Source organism: Epinephelus lanceolatus, chromosome 3, assembly GCF_041903045.1.
Source record: "Epinephelus lanceolatus isolate andai-2023 chromosome 3, ASM4190304v1, whole genome shotgun sequence".
In the NCBI taxonomy this organism is placed as follows: Eukaryota; Metazoa; Chordata; class Actinopteri; order Perciformes; family Serranidae; genus Epinephelus; species Epinephelus lanceolatus.
Window position 1 is genome coordinate 14529516 of NC_135736.1, and position 15252 is coordinate 14544767.

Below are 15252 nucleotides of genomic sequence, written 5' to 3' on the forward strand. Positions count from 1 at the left end.
AGAGTCATGAAAGAGAGAACCATGATGATTTCAAACTGTATTTTTAATGCAACATGTTATACATGCCTGTAAATGATACAGTTTGAGCACAACTTCCAGTCTCCGTAGTTTAACTGTCACTTGAAGGCAGCATAAGATGAATTCTGTGGTTAGATGTTTGCTTGAAGTCCAGCTCTGCCTCTTGTGGCTAACTCTTATCCCTCCTCCTTCGTGTCTCCAGAGCCTCGCCAGTGTCCAGCGAGGAGCTCCTGGTCAGCTGTGGTTTCCTGCTCTGTCAAGGACTCGTGGCGCACATGGACCTGGTCTCCATCCATCTGTCCTCCGGCCTTCGTCTCTTCTCCTTCCTTTCGCTGGCCTGGGGCTTTGTGGCCGACGTGGACATAGAGAGCGAGAAGTACCGTCACGTGGGAGCTGCCCGGTTCACTGTCGGCACGCTGGTGAGGCTGGCTTGTCTCCGCGTCTACAAGGGCAAACTGGCTTACCTGCCCGCCACCGAGGACTACAGCAAGGAGGAGGGTTTAGGAAATAACATGAAGCTGCACTGCAACAATCAGGCGTCCTCCTTGGCTCTGGCCTCTCGACCGTCCAGAGACTCTCCTTGCCAGAACACCTTCCACAACTCCTGCCACTCCAACAACTCCCTCAAAGTGAGGAGGACGGAGAGCACGCCTTCTAGAAGCGCCACCAAACCCCTCACCGGCCCGTCTGACTCCCTGCTGCTGCCTCTGGACCAGCCCTTGCCCAGCAACTGGGTGGTAGTGCCGGAGGAAGACTTTGTCCTCATGCTGGCCATGTACCAGTCCCACCTGGCTGAGGACCTGATGGCAGCACCAGACGCCATCACAGACGATGGAGTCATCCATCTCTTCTACGTCAGAGCAGGAATATCACGCACTGCGCTGCTGAGGCTGTTCCTAGCCATGGAGAAGGGTGCACATCTGAGTACTAACTGTCAACACTTGGTGCACACGAAGGTGCGGGCACTCAGACTGGAGCCGTATTCACCTAAAGGGATAATAACAGTAGACGGAGAGGTGGTGGAGTATGGGCCGCTGCAGGCAGAGGTGCACAGAGGCCTGGGGAGATTAATCAGTGGATGAACAAACACCAGCTTTCACCTCTGCTGTTAAAGGCCCAATAAAAACTAGAATTTCAAATTAGAAATGTGCAGGTACAGGAGCAAAGCAATGGATGTAACTCTCACTCACTGTTATCTGCAACGTCAGCCTCTCATCGGTACACAGAAGACCCATGTTTTATGCTATGATATGACAAACAAGTGCCATATATGGAGGCCCAAAGAGTTCAATATTAAATAAATTTGTCAAACGTTATTAAATGGATAGAATTAAATTATAAATGCAGACAAGATGCATAATATAATCATCCAATTTTAAAATAACCTGAAACATTTTTATATTGTTCTTTCATTCTGCTTCTTTTCACAACAACAGTGTTTATTTTATGTCACACTGTTTGTTTTTAATTCAAAGACATATTATTTCAGAAAGTCTTTGTCAGTCAAGATACACTTTCATGATATACCGGTACTGACGATAACAGTGATATTAAAAAGTGAAATATTGATATCATGTTAATAATACATATCTGCTAATATGATGAAAATCATGCATCGCCTGGTAAATCATTCCGTTTCTTTCCGTTTATGCTTTGTCTCCCTCCTGCAACGCCATTCGGTTGCCCTTTCACTATCCATTAAGTGCAATTGCTCTTTTTGTGCAATTTTGAACTTTTATAATGACAGACTCTCTCTTCACCCCACTACACTCGTATTTTGAGTGCAAGTCATTTGCCAAAAAGAGACAAAACACACAGTAAAGAAAGTTAAAGATCAATTTGACTGATAGAATTTTCCTTTTTTTCCCCCAAAGTTTCAATAGATATCCCAAAAATATCATTATCGTGAACTCTTTTGGCCACAGTAATCATGTAGTGAAAATCTGATATCATGTCAGCCCTTTTCTAAAATACATATATATATATATATGTATATATATATATATATATATATATATATATATATGTTTATATATTTATATATATATATATATATATGTTTATATATATATATATATATATATATATATATATATATATATATATATATATATATATATATATATATAAATATATATATATATATATATATATATATATATATATATATATATATATATAATTTTTTTATGGTTAACATGCGCACACAAATAAACATTTTACTTTGGAGCAGCTTACTGAGAAGGAAATTTTCAAAAAAGAAAAGAGAAAAATGAAACAGTAAAAATGATCTGCAACAAACTGCTATTATGTAAAGAAACAAGCTATATTTTCACAGTAATGCGCTGAGGTTTGTTTCACAGTTTCATGCCTGTGTTTAATATTGAACACTTTGGGACTCCATAGCCACATTTGAGCTTACTGTAGATGTGTCAGCATCAATTTACAAATCAAACCAACACGATTCATCATCTCATGACGAAGCCTTTGGCCTCCATGTGAAGTAAAACCATCACCGTCTTCAGCCTCCAGTATCTCATCTTTACTATCACTGCATGGAGAAGGTTTCCTCTTTGTGCTGAAGCTGACGTATCAAACTGAATTACAGCATCTTCAGCAACAGGAAAGGGTTGGATTTATGCCTTTATGGTTCCTCTGCAGTACATTGGAGATTGTGTGTGTGTGTGTGTGTGTGTGTGTGTGTGTGTGTGTGTGTTTGTGTGTGATGCAAACAGGCTTTGTGACTGTTTATCGACCACAGAGAGCCTCAAACACTCAAACTAAGAATTAACTGACGCAGAGACCGACGAGGTGGGAAAGTGGTTCTCCAGAGAAAGTAGATTTCAATACCAAACTTGTGCAAAATACCTCCTGGAACGTGCTGAAAATCTCAGACTGATGATAACAGTGTGAAAGTGTTCAGTGGCTCCTGCAGCTCTCTGGACGGGTGATTGATATATTTAGTGCCTCAGTGTGCTCCAAGGCTGCATCCCTTTTTCCTCTTCTGCTTTCATCCATCCATTCGCTGCTTTAAAGGGGACCTATTATGCTCATTTACAGGTTCATACTTGTACTTGAGGTTTCTACGGGAACATGACTACCTGCTTTAATGTTCAAAAACACTTTATTTTACTGTCTGCTGGAACCTGTGTATTCACCCTCTGTCTGAAACGCTCCGTTTTAGCACCTGTCTCTTTAAGTCCCCCCTCCTGAATAAGCCCAGTCTGCTCTGATTGGTCGTTATTGCAGCTGGGGGAATGACAGTAACCGAAAAGACAGAGAATCACCAAAAAAAAGCATGAAAACCAAAATCTTCACAACTGTTACAGAAGGAAAATGATCCAAAAATGAGGAGAATTAACAACATCACCTAACATTACATGCTTCCCTGACATTAGCATGTAGCTACATGTAGCGGTGTGCTTGCAGCCAGGGTACGACAGTAGTGTAACAGCACTTTCTACCATGAAAAATCATCAATGACAGCTTCTAAACCAAAAAACTGGACATGTTCCAGCAGGTGTACGATCCAAATTTGGGGAGAAATTCAAAGCAACCAAAATCACAGGTTTCCCTGACGTTAGCATGTAGCTACATGTAGCAGTGTAGGCTACGTAATGTAAACACTTGTAGTAATGTGCCTGGAGCAGATGACCATCTAAAGAAATCCATCAGGAGCTCATGTAATCTGGTCTCGAAAATAGAAAAAGTTTTTTTTGTTTTTGTTTACCTCATTATTTGAACGTTTTTCCAAATTTAATATTAACATCTGACATTTTAACATTATATATATGACAATAAATAAAGAAAAGCATAATAGGTTCCCTTTAATTACTGCAGTCCTGAGTGTTTCTGGCCCCAGTTGCTTTTTAGACACACACACACGCACAGGCTGTTCCTATGGGAGATTTATTAATGATCATCACCTAGGTGTCCTTACCATTGAGCTTCAGGTCACACAGAGGAAACAAGGCTTCGGCCTGCACGGGCAGTAAAGTCAGATTTTTAAATGTGTTTTTAATTGTGATCCAAATCTCTTCAGACGTTTGTTTGATTTACTTTCACAAAAAACAGATGTGGACACAAAGAAATCAGTTTTTCTTTGAGTCAGAGTGAGATGAACTCTGAGTGGCCTTAAGCGAGAGTTTTAGAGGGTTCAAGCTGGTTAAAACAGCATGTTGAGTGTAGGGAGTGCATGGAGAGGGGAGGGAGGAGGAGAAGGGGGGGGGGGGGGGGGGGGGGGGGGGATATATCGACTTGTTAAATGCTGCATGAGGTAGGCGGCGTTGTGTTCCTGTCAGGGCGCCCTTATTCTTCCTCCTCACCACAACAGATCATTTGGGAGCATTAGCAAACTGTCCTGACGCTGGAGGAAGAGAGGGGGACTTGTTTCAGCTCATTTCACCTCAAAGCAAACACACACTCACACACACACACACACAAAAGAGGCATCAACAAATCCAAACCATTTGACTTACTGTAGTTTGTCATTTTAAATACAAGATTTTCATGTTTTTTGTTTTTAATCAGCTGTTTGACACTGTAATGAATTGACTTCTGAAAGACCAAAATTAATTTATTTTAAAAACATTGTTTTTTTTCTACATGTATTTGCACAATGTAAGTCTGTTGCCAACGCTGCTTCAAAGCCTTTTGCGGGACCTTGGTGTCGATTTCCTGTCATTTAACTCATGTAGTCGGTTTAAATTGTGTTTACTCATGAAGGACTCTGCGACAGGAATCCAGCTGACGAGCTACAAGCACATAAGAAGGAAACAGTACTTGAAGTCATGCTTGTTCCACTTTGCTTTCGCTGATGTTTTAGAGGACAAATGTGGTCTGTAGCACCAAAAACCTGGAGTCAGGTTACTGACTGTTAAATGTCGACGTACTGTACACCCAACACAGTGTTTCCCAACCTTTTAGGCTTGTGACCTTTTAAGATGAGGTCTACTTGTGAGTTCAAGCAAGAATTACCTGCTGAGACTGTTTCATTTGAAAGATTTTAGGGGCCTAGTAATGAATGAGAAAGACGGATGGATTGAAAAACTAAAAAAAAATCTTGTTACCTTTGACCCCGCAGATTTTTCTTAGTTGGGAACCACAAATATAACAATAATCTTTTCTACACCACAGAGTGCTACTGACCACGCTCATACATTTTATTTTCTATGCAATGTCAGGGTTCTTGTGAGTGCTGCAGTGGTCCTTTTACCTGTTTGATGTGCCTTGATTGTGCTGCCTCCTGGTGGTTTGAACACGGTGGTGCATTCACTGATTTCTCATTTGAACATCAACTCATTTGTTTTCTCATCACCATTAAAAATGCTCAGAGGAGCGGACACATTATTGGACAAACTGGAGACAGTAAAACATCAGAAAAATAAGTGTAATTGTGGCACGTTGCTGTTTTGACTGTAGAAACTGTTATATTGTTGCCATGGTGCCACCTCTTCATCAATGACTACTGGGGAGAGCTTTAAGTCTTCAGCTTTTCATTAAGGAGAATAAATTGGAGCGACAGCCTTCAGCCTGAATTCAATTTCTCCATGTGAGTCGGTGTGATTGAAAACCCAAATGAGTTAAATCAGACCGATAAAAGTTTGAGATGACGAGGGACCTGACGTCCGTTGTGTCAGCGACCTGAAGACAGATGAAAGAAACTGTTGATTTGCTGTTTACGTCTTTACCTGCTGCTTATCAACTGTCGTCGTCTTGTGTGTTTTATGTTAATGGTGAAGGGAAAATAGTTGTTTATTTTTTTTCTGGCACATTGAAGATTGAATGATTGATTCTATATTCACAGAGAGATCTATTTTTCCATTAGACAAATGTCTGTAATTTTTCTATTATCGAAACAAACATTCTGCTGGAGTGTTTTTGATTGAGAAATTAAAATAAATGAAGATAAAGAAGCTGTCTGTGATTTGGTTTGTGAAATGCTGTCTGCTTCTGATTTTGGGACATTGAGGTGTAAGGTGTCAAGTATTTCCTTGCTGATGGCAGAACAGTTATTGGCCACAGCTCATTGTCATTCTGGTGCAAAAGCCACAGTTTAACTTGCTGAACCTGACACAGATATAATCATTGTCACTGAATTCAAAAGTCTGAGGTCAGGAAAATAAAACAAGGTACCTGCATATGTAACCCAGGTGCAGGATAACAGATTTAATGGAGTAGAAAATACACTAATGTCAGGTAATAAACTTTATGAAGCTAGTTCAGAACATTTTTTCTCTTCAATGCACCAGAGGACATATGCAGACCACTACCTTTATCTATGATCTTAAAAGAAAAACTAAAGTGTAATCATGCATGACCCACAGCTTCCTGCCACAACAGATTATATATAAAATACTACAGCTTAATATACAAAACATTACAGGTCATCATCAAAGGAAACCTGTCATGCTTTTCTGCTGTCACATTTTAAAACTGCCTTACTCATTTGAATGTAGTGTTGCTGTGCATGCTGTGTGCACTGTCCACTCGTATTGTGACAGAAAAATGTAAATGTAGCTAATAAATATGGGCTCAGACTCAGCGGGACTGTGCAGGGCAAACTTCTGACTGAGCTCTTTGACTTTCCAACATGTAATGTTGGTATCAGTCACCACAGGCCTGTGCTATACGTTAGCACAATACCAGACGTGGATGGATTCTATCAGGCTCCATCTTTAAACAACATTACTAATTACACCAGCCACTCATGCTTTTAAAAGGTACACTATGCAGGAATTGTCTGCTGTTTAGTGTTTGTAAACAGAATCACCAGAGAAAGTTAAAGCCAACCCCAGATTCACTCTCGTTTTGCAACGAGCTTAGTCCACTTGCTGTTTCACCTCTATGTTTTTTTTTTTTTGTTGTTTTTTTTCCCGGCACTGCTTCTGCGATTTTCGTAGCTTCTTCTTGGATGCGTGCTGTTTGCAGTCTAAAGTCACGACCTCACCTGAGCGCTGTGCTTGGGAACGTCCAAACCACAGCAAAATAAGAAGATGCAGGAGAGCAAGGCCTCTGCAGGTAAATACATCACCACACACTTCTGGTGGGTCATAAACAATGAATGAGAGGGGTTAATTTTTTATGAGTCTATATATTATTTTTAAGGAAATTCTTGCATAGTGTACCTTTAAAGTTAAAGCAAAGTGTGTTACTCTGTGTTCTTGTCACTGCCAACAAATCCTATGAAAAGACCAAAACCAACTGTGTGTCAGCTTGACCCTCAGTACTTTCAGCCTCACACACAGGCTCCTACTGGTCACAAATATATACTTACTTTGTAAACTGTTTTTAAAGGCTGAGTAGTTTCCTAAAATGGCTGGGCACTGTAGTTTTTGGCAAATGTTACTCAAACAGGATGGAATTTTGTATTTGTTGGGGACTATTTTCAGCTGTGGATTAATACACATTTGGTGCACAAATGAGGATTTGTACCAGCAGGACAAATGTGGGATCGATTAAAAATAAAATACAGTTTGCGTGTGGCTGCACAGGGGCTACTTTACAGGATCAGTTAATTATTGGTTTTGGTGTTCTCATGTGATCTGTTAAAGGTATACAAAGCAGGATCGTCAGTGTCTGTAATTAATATCGCCAATAAAAGTAAAAGTGACAGCTGACCCTAGATTCACTCCGCTTAGGGTTTCACCTCACTATATTTCAGTTTTTCCAGTGCTGTGTCTGCATTTTTCGTAGCTGCCTCTTGGATGTGTGCTGCTTCCTGTTTGGCACCTGGTTGCTACCTTTTTGTTAAGTCCTGACACTTACGGTGGGTAATGAGTGATGATTTTAGGAAAATCCTGCATAGTATATCTTCAATATTAAAAAATAATAATAATAAAGAATACAACCAGGCTTATCTGCAGTCAATACAACAGCTAAGAAAATAAATATAAGCCACAATGTTACTATGGTACTGCTTGCAAAGTTTAATACATCACTATACAGTCGTCTTAACGCAACAAAAGTAAACCATTAAAAAATGAAATCAGAAGTACAATACACACTCAGCATTTTGTACATATATGCCCCAAGCATCCACGTGACTTGTTAGAACTCAGGTTTGTGTTAAATATATACTGTATGTATTTATATATTTCAATATAGTCATGACATCTGTACAGAGGGAATCAGGCTACAAATCATAACTTTATTATTTTTTTTAATATATCAATAACAGGCCACTGTGGAAATGTAGACATCGTACAGTCAAGTCTTGTGTGTGTAGCCCGTTCAAAAGGCTTAAAGCAACATGTTACATGCTTTGGCTGTAAAACAAACTTCTCGCAGTAATAATAATAATAATGGTTTAAATTTGAATAATATACACATACACAGAAAATTGTACATCATGTGCTTGATATCCTGCCAGATTTTTGCTCTGAGATCTAGCGAGATAGCTTCACATTTATTTCTGCGACTGATGATGAGGGCGAAAGATGGAGCGGTGATGTCACCTCTCAGCTCTTGGTGAAGCTGTGCGTTAGTGAGCGTTTAATCTTTTCAAAACTCTGTAACCATGGTCCATAATCTTTATGTCTTCAGACTGAGCTCTGACTACTGAACACACACTTCTCCAAGAGCTGTGAAAGTGACATTTTACAGAGAGCAGCAAGTGGGAGGGGAAAAAGGAGACAGGAAAGCAAACAAGGCGACATGCTACAGCAGCCAGTGAAGAAAACAACACATCCTCCTCTGTAGCATCAAAGGCAACGAAATAATGACGGCCAAGTTTAAGTCAATAAGTCATGGATGCCTGATTGTACAGGGATGCCAGCTTTAAGAGTCACGGGGGGAAAAGATGGAAGACAAAGCAAAGCAAAATACCCTCATTCATGACCTTTATTTTCTTAAATCTTTAAAACGCAGCAACTCTTGGCTCATGGTTTTTTTTTTATCCTCTCCCATCACTCATAGTTTCACAATGGCACAATGTGCTCTCTCATTCAGAAACACTCTTCAGCATCAAGCTTCTTTGTTCAAGTAAAATACCAGACAGCCGGCGCTCTCTTGTTTATTTCACAGATTATAGCAAGCACAAGGGGTTCGTCTGCCCTGTATTATAATCAGAATAATTATTACAATGAGAAAAAAAAGAGCATTATGTTAAAGGTGGGATGCAGTTGTTTAAAAAGATGTAAACAAAGACTTCTGATTTCCCGAGGAAGCACGAATAAACCCAAAGGTACGTTTTTGTTTTTACAGTTAACTGCAGCGCAATCTGTGGCAAAATTTCATTGGTAAATAAAAGCTTGATTTCTTTCATCCACATCGAATATATGCCGTGTAGTGAAAGAAAAGATCACACAGAGTTTTGCCTGCGTGTTTAATTTGTGTAATCTTCCCTCGTCAGTGGGGTCAGCAGTCGCCTACGTGGGATAAGACTCTCGAGTCGAGGAAAACACGGAGTAACAAAATAATAACAGTCAAGCAAAATGATTAGAATATGAGTAAACTGTCAGTGTCACACTTTCTGTGGTTTGTATTCTGATGTTATTAAACTCTGCACGTGCAATTTGGAGAAGAAAAAATCAGAATACAGCGATGGCAGCAGTGTGAGAGACTGCGTTTAAAGGGACAGTTGAACCCCTAAATCAAAACACATATTTTTCCTCTCACCTGTAGTGCTGTTCATCAGTCTAGATTGTTTAGGTGAGTTGCTGAGTGTTGGAGACATCAGTCTTGGTGACTCACCCAAAAACAACGCAGACTCTACCGATGAGAAGAAAAATATGCATGTGTGACTTTTAGGTGAACTGTCCCTTTAAGAACTGAGAAAAGGGGGAAACTGATCAGAGATCTGCACTGCTAAGGAGGAAACACTGGAACAGGGTTTTAGTGGTTTTAGTGCGTGTCTAGGCCTGTCTACGTTAATGTCTAAAGTATGACACAAGCAGCTCTGTACACAATGATCTGAGATTATTAAGAATGATTCAAGTAAGGCAACATGTTGACATGAGATGACGGAATGGATGCTGTATGTTTTTTTTTCTATTTATTATTTAAGTTGTGTCATTTGCAGTGATGTGGGCTCACCTCCGTCATCGAAAAGTGGAGCATCGTGGGTAAAGCTCCTCTGCTCTGAAACACTTCAGCCTCTGTGAGTAAAACGACTTAAAACGCACCAAAACACCAAAGCACAAGGTCTGTTTTGGTGATCGAACGACTTTGCTAAATTCTACAGAAAGTGAGTGGAACTTTTGTACGTAGAGGCGGCAGCTGTGTGAAGCTTTGACCAGAACACAAACACCTTCACATTAGAGCCACCTTACTGTCGTCCTGTGCCTGGCTGGCCTCTCTACACACCACAACAGCTACAGCAGTCTGACCTCCAGAGGTGATTCCTATGTAAACTTTGTCACTCGGTGTTTGCTGCGTGGTTCGGTGCGAGTGATTGGCGAAGGAAAAATACCAGCAAGTGTAGTGGAAGAAGTGTTGAAGCTGTCGTGGTTGGCAGTTTTACTGACATTCAGTACGTTCTACTTTAATGTGTGTGTGTATGTGTGTGTGTGTGTGTGTTTGTGGATATAGAGAATTTGGCAGAAAGCGTACAACCAGTGATTTCTATTTAAAAAGAATCCTCCTGGTCGGTGTATTCACCTCTCCCAGACCAGATTGTCCATTCGTTTGTTGTAGTGCAGGATGGTACAGCGATAATATCAGTAGTGCTACAGATAGCCGCAGTCGACCCGACAGCCAGGAGAGCTGGGCTTTGCAGTTTTTCAGCCATCTTTGACCTCGTCCAAAATGCAGCGACGATCACGAGTCTGCTTTACATTTTTTTTCTGCTGATTGAGATGGCAGAGTGGTTTATCCAGCAAACCCCCACCCGTACGGTGGATGCTGCTGGAGGCTAAGGTGGATGAGGAGGGTGGAGGAGGGTTCATGGCACTGATTTATTATCTCATTCAGTCCTTTAAGCATCCACACCACCTCTGCTGAAGTCCTGCTGAGGCCAAAAGAGAAACTATGACGGGCTTGGGTAAAAGCTCCGTGTTTACCTGTGTCCATGAGCAGATGAGGGTTCCTGTGTGACAGGGTAGCTCCCATAGGTTTGTGCAAATGGTTGAGCGCATGTGAGGTCCGCTCCTCTTTATCCATCACACTCATCTGAAGAGACACTGAAGGAGAACAAAGACATTATCAAGTCGCGTCCAAACCTGAACCTGCTCACTCTCCTGATCAAAAGGTGCTGTTCTCCTGCAGTCGTGGTTTGATCCAGAGGGGTTATGGGGGGAAAAAGGCAAAACATTGTGGAGTTTGGGGCAGCAGGAGCGGTACAGACTAAGAAATGGAGGACAACAATGTGGGCAGTGCTGGGGGCACAGTGCAGCTCTGGACAGGGGTACAGAAGATTGAAAATTGTAGCCCCCCCCCCAAAGATGACAAGTAATGGATCCTCCTCTACAGCGCGAGGCGGATGAAAAGGTAGTAGAGAAGGAGGAAAAGAGCAGGGAACAGTGCAGACGTGTGTTGGGGGAATGGCGAGGAGGCACTTACTTGTCCTCTGTGTGCTCAGTGATGGCAGCGGCGGCCAGCGCAGCTCGGTACTGCAGCAGCACACCTCGAACGCTCTTCACAAAGCCCTTAGAGAGTGGGAAGAGTGGAAAGCCGATGTCCGGGTAGCCGCTGCCCTCTGGGAGGAAACTCCGGTAGCTCTTCCTCCGTTTCTTTGGTCGCACCACCGGCTGGCTTCCTGTGGAGCCCACCCCTCCTCCGCTAACCGTGGCTGAACCTGATTCCGACGTCCCGCCGCGGACCACAGAGCAGGCGACTGTGGCGCCTCCCCTGTTGTCACCAACCAGAGTGGTGATCCCCTGGGCGCTGTCGCAGTCTGAGTTGTGGCTCAGCTCCTGCTGAGAGGCGGCTGTAGTGGAGGGACTCAGTCCTGAATCCTCCAGCTCCTCCTCCATAATACTGCTAACTCCGGCTCCTGTGACCCCCTCCTCCCCAGGCTTACTGGGGCTGCTGTGAGCCACCACCACGGGCCCCTGCTCGTCCAGAGGCTCCACAGATGAGGGTCGGTCTTTTGAATGATGGGCCCTGTGCGCCGCCTGACCCCGCTCAGCACCGTCGTGCAGCTCGAGCCACGCTTCCAGGCGGTGGACGAGCCGCCAGCCGTTAGAAATAAAGTGCTCCTGGATCTCCTGTTTGAAGACCTCCACAGGATTCTGGAGGAGCTGCGTCATGGACTGGACCATCTTGATGAGGGCCATCTCGTTATAGCAGCGGCTGTTCTCATAGCCTTCCTGGAGGCCTCGGTCACTGTCGAAGCCAGCCTCGTTATAGTAAGGCTCGTTGACGAGGATAAGGCCTGCAGAGAGATACAGACGTGTATGTGCAGAGTGTGAGCTGAAGTTCATTAAAAAATAGTTGTTAGTCGTGGAGTGAGCGATTGCTTAATTATAAAAAGTCGCCAAACAGCACCAGCAGGTTCAGAGTGGTTGTTTTTTGTGTGTTGGACATTTTAACCAAATTCTAGTGAGGAGATGACAAAGACATGAATTATACAGTTAAAGACACGTTTTACACGCGTTAACTCAGAGCCAGCAAGATACAAAAATAAGTGGATTATCTGGACTCAGTTTTTCTGGCAGGCCAGATTGCAGAAGAGTTTCATGGAAGTGGTGTAATGTCTGTGTGTGAGGCAGTTACAGTCAGCTGAATGACTGTGTGCGACACTGCACTTGTAGCCCTTCTGAGTAAATGAACACATGAATAAAACATTTTTGTGCTGCAGAGAAGAGAAGAGGGATAGAGGAGTCTGTGTGTGTCTGTGTGTGTGTGTGCATATGTATGTATGTGTGCACGCGCTAACCTTGTATGGAGATGAGGACTTGCAGCAGACTGGACTTGCTGGTCCATCTCTCAGTGCCCTGAGGATCAAATAACCACAAAGGAAAATCAAATGTTATAACTTCTGTTTCCTGTTAGAGCAGAACGAGGAACAACACATGGTGAGATATCTCACACTACATGAGTTGTACTGAGAGAATCAACTGAAAGGCAAGGGAAAAACAACGACCAGCAATTTTTGAGAAAAGCACAGAGAAAGCAAAAGAGAAAGTCTCTAAACTGACGATAATAATGAGGATTTTTCATTATTGATTCATGTGTTATTTCATATCAACAAATAAATGTTGTTTTAAGTCTATAAAGACTGAAAGTCCTCAAATGTCTTGTTTTTTTGCCAAACCAACAGTCTAAAACTCAAAAGACATTCAGTTTATAATCATATAGAGCAGCAACAAGCAGCAAATCAAGCCAGATGATCTATTTACATGTTGGTTTGAGTCGAACCCTACCATTTGTGCGACATTCAGTTGTTTTTTTTTTTTAACACAAAGTTGTTAAAATCGAGGAGTTATGCTCCAATCAGGGAAGAGAATAACAAAAAGATGAAATAAATTAATAAATCTATGAAGTAAAAATTAATTTATGTTGTCAGAGAACGTAAAGTTTGCATGTTCGCCCTGTGTCAGTGTGGGTTTTCTCTGGGTGTTCCAGCTTCCTCCCACAATCCAAAGACATGCAGGTTAATTGGTGACTCTAAATTAGCCGTAGGTGTGAATGTGTGTGAATCGTTGTCTGTCTCTATGTGTCAGCCCTGTGATAGTCTGGTGACCTGTCCAGGGTGTACCCTGCCTCTCGCCCAATGTCAGCTGGGATAGGCTCCAGCCCCCCCACGACCCTCAAGAGGATAAGCGGTGCCAAGTCTGGTTCAAAAGGGCAGGCTTAAACTGTTTTGTGCAGGCCTAAGATGCCACCAGCTCACACTTTAACACAGAGTGCTGTAAAACTGCAGGGTGTTATTATATCTCTAAACCTAATAAGACATTCTATCTGTATGTAGATTAACCTGTGAGCAGCACTCACCTTGCCGATCCAGGTGCCCAGCAGGCTGACGCAGACCTTGCCGTTGTCGTAGAGGTTGGGGTTGAGGCGGCCGCTGCACTGTGACAGGTAGCGAAACAGAGGCGGCACAGCTGGGTAGATGTTGGGCAGCTGGATATCGAACAGGAACAGACCGTCTTCGTAAGGTGTTCGAGTCGGCCCTTTGATCAGAGCTGAGAACAGGTCCTGTGTCAGAGAAAGCAAAGACATTTATGACACGTTTTATGATGTATGCAGTCGGTGTAATCTAAATGATTAGATGAGTAAATAAAGCAGTACGTCAATACTGAGATGAGGGGTGGCATTTTCTGTCTTTAGGTTAATTCACTTTTAAATATCTATACTGTCAAGGCTCATAGTTTAGTAGATATGGGCTTATAAAAATACAATGATGAGCTTGTGGAATCAAAGTCTGTGATGGTATATTACTGTGTGTTACCCATATGTGTGAAGACATTCAAGTAACTAGTATAAATTTTGGCCCTTTTTTCAAACTAAAAGCTAGTTGTAAATGTGTGAGTATGTGCATCTCTGTGCATGTGTAACTGGTGTCTGCTTTCAAATGTACACGCATTTATTTCAAAATAATGATAATGGTGCTACTTTTCACGTGACATTATTGAGAAGAAACCCACCATGCGATCCTCAAATGTTTTGACCATGATGCCGTCTGGCAGGGATGTTGCTAGCAGAGCCATTTCCTTCCTCACTGTGCTGAAGAACTTCTTTGCCTCCGCTGGCTGAAACTCCATTTTATTAAACGAGTGTGTGTCTAAAAAAAAAAAATACAGTGAGAGGAGAGACAGATGGTGACTGAACAGCAGTAGAGAGAAATAGAAATGAACAAATTCAACTTAGCTTGTGTGGGCAGAGAATTCATCAAGCTAATGGATGTACGCAGGGTGCTTATAGCTTGAGGCAAGTTAGATACAAGACCTTTGGCCTTGTAGACTTTGAATGACTTTTGAAAGCATGACCTCAGACATTTTAACACAGATTAAGACCTTATTTTTACATTGATTAATTCAATGCCGAAGACTTTTCAAGTATCCGCTGTGACCCTTCGTGTGCGTGTGTGTCTTTGACAGAAAAGTGTGATTACAGTACAACCCCTCTCACCTGGTGCCCACTCCAGCACAGAGAACACCTCTCCCTTGGCACTGGTGAAGGTGACGCCAGGCTTGCCACCACTCTGTTGGCACAGTACTGGTGTGTCACTGAGAAACTCACTGGGCCATTCTTGTCCACCCACTGGTGTCTGTGGCTCCTGCTGCGGCTTTTCCTCTCCAACTCTCTCTATCTGAAAGGTAACACATCACCAGGTAAAATCTACAGCTGCAC

General features: G+C 42.3%; 2 protein-coding genes across 7 annotated transcripts in view; one reads left to right on the forward strand and one right to left on the reverse strand.

The window, feature by feature from the left end:
• Positions 1 to 2002, forward strand: part of LOC117255019 (sphingosine kinase 1-like) — a 55141-nt gene extending 53139 nt beyond the window's left edge. The window contains exon 5 of the mRNA XM_033623558.2: positions 221 to 2002. Coding sequence (XP_033479449.2) covers positions 221 to 1100 — 880 coding nt within the window. The 3' untranslated portion in view covers positions 1101 to 2002. The remainder of the gene's footprint in view (positions 1 to 220) is intronic.
• Positions 2003 to 10032: 8030 nt separating this feature from the next.
• Positions 10033 to 15252, reverse strand: part of ube2o (ubiquitin-conjugating enzyme E2O) — a 50581-nt gene continuing 45361 nt past the window's right edge. For 2 of the 6 annotated variants that reach the window (XM_033624076.2, XM_033624075.2), the window contains exons 18-23: positions 15031 to 15211; positions 14547 to 14683; positions 13894 to 14097; positions 12836 to 12893; positions 11518 to 12331; positions 10033 to 11138 (exon numbers count right to left, since the gene is read on the reverse strand). In XM_033624076.2, the coding sequence (XP_033479967.2) occupies positions 11111 to 11138; positions 11518 to 12331; positions 12836 to 12893; positions 13894 to 14097; positions 14547 to 14683; positions 15031 to 15211 (1422 nt within the window). In that variant the 3' untranslated portion in view covers positions 10033 to 11110. Of the gene's footprint in view, positions 11139 to 11330; positions 12332 to 12835; positions 12894 to 13893; positions 14098 to 14546; positions 14684 to 15030; positions 15212 to 15252 lie in introns of those variants that run through there. The other 4 variants (XM_078165443.1, XM_078165460.1, XM_078165453.1 and 1 more) reach the window with 3 other exon arrangements.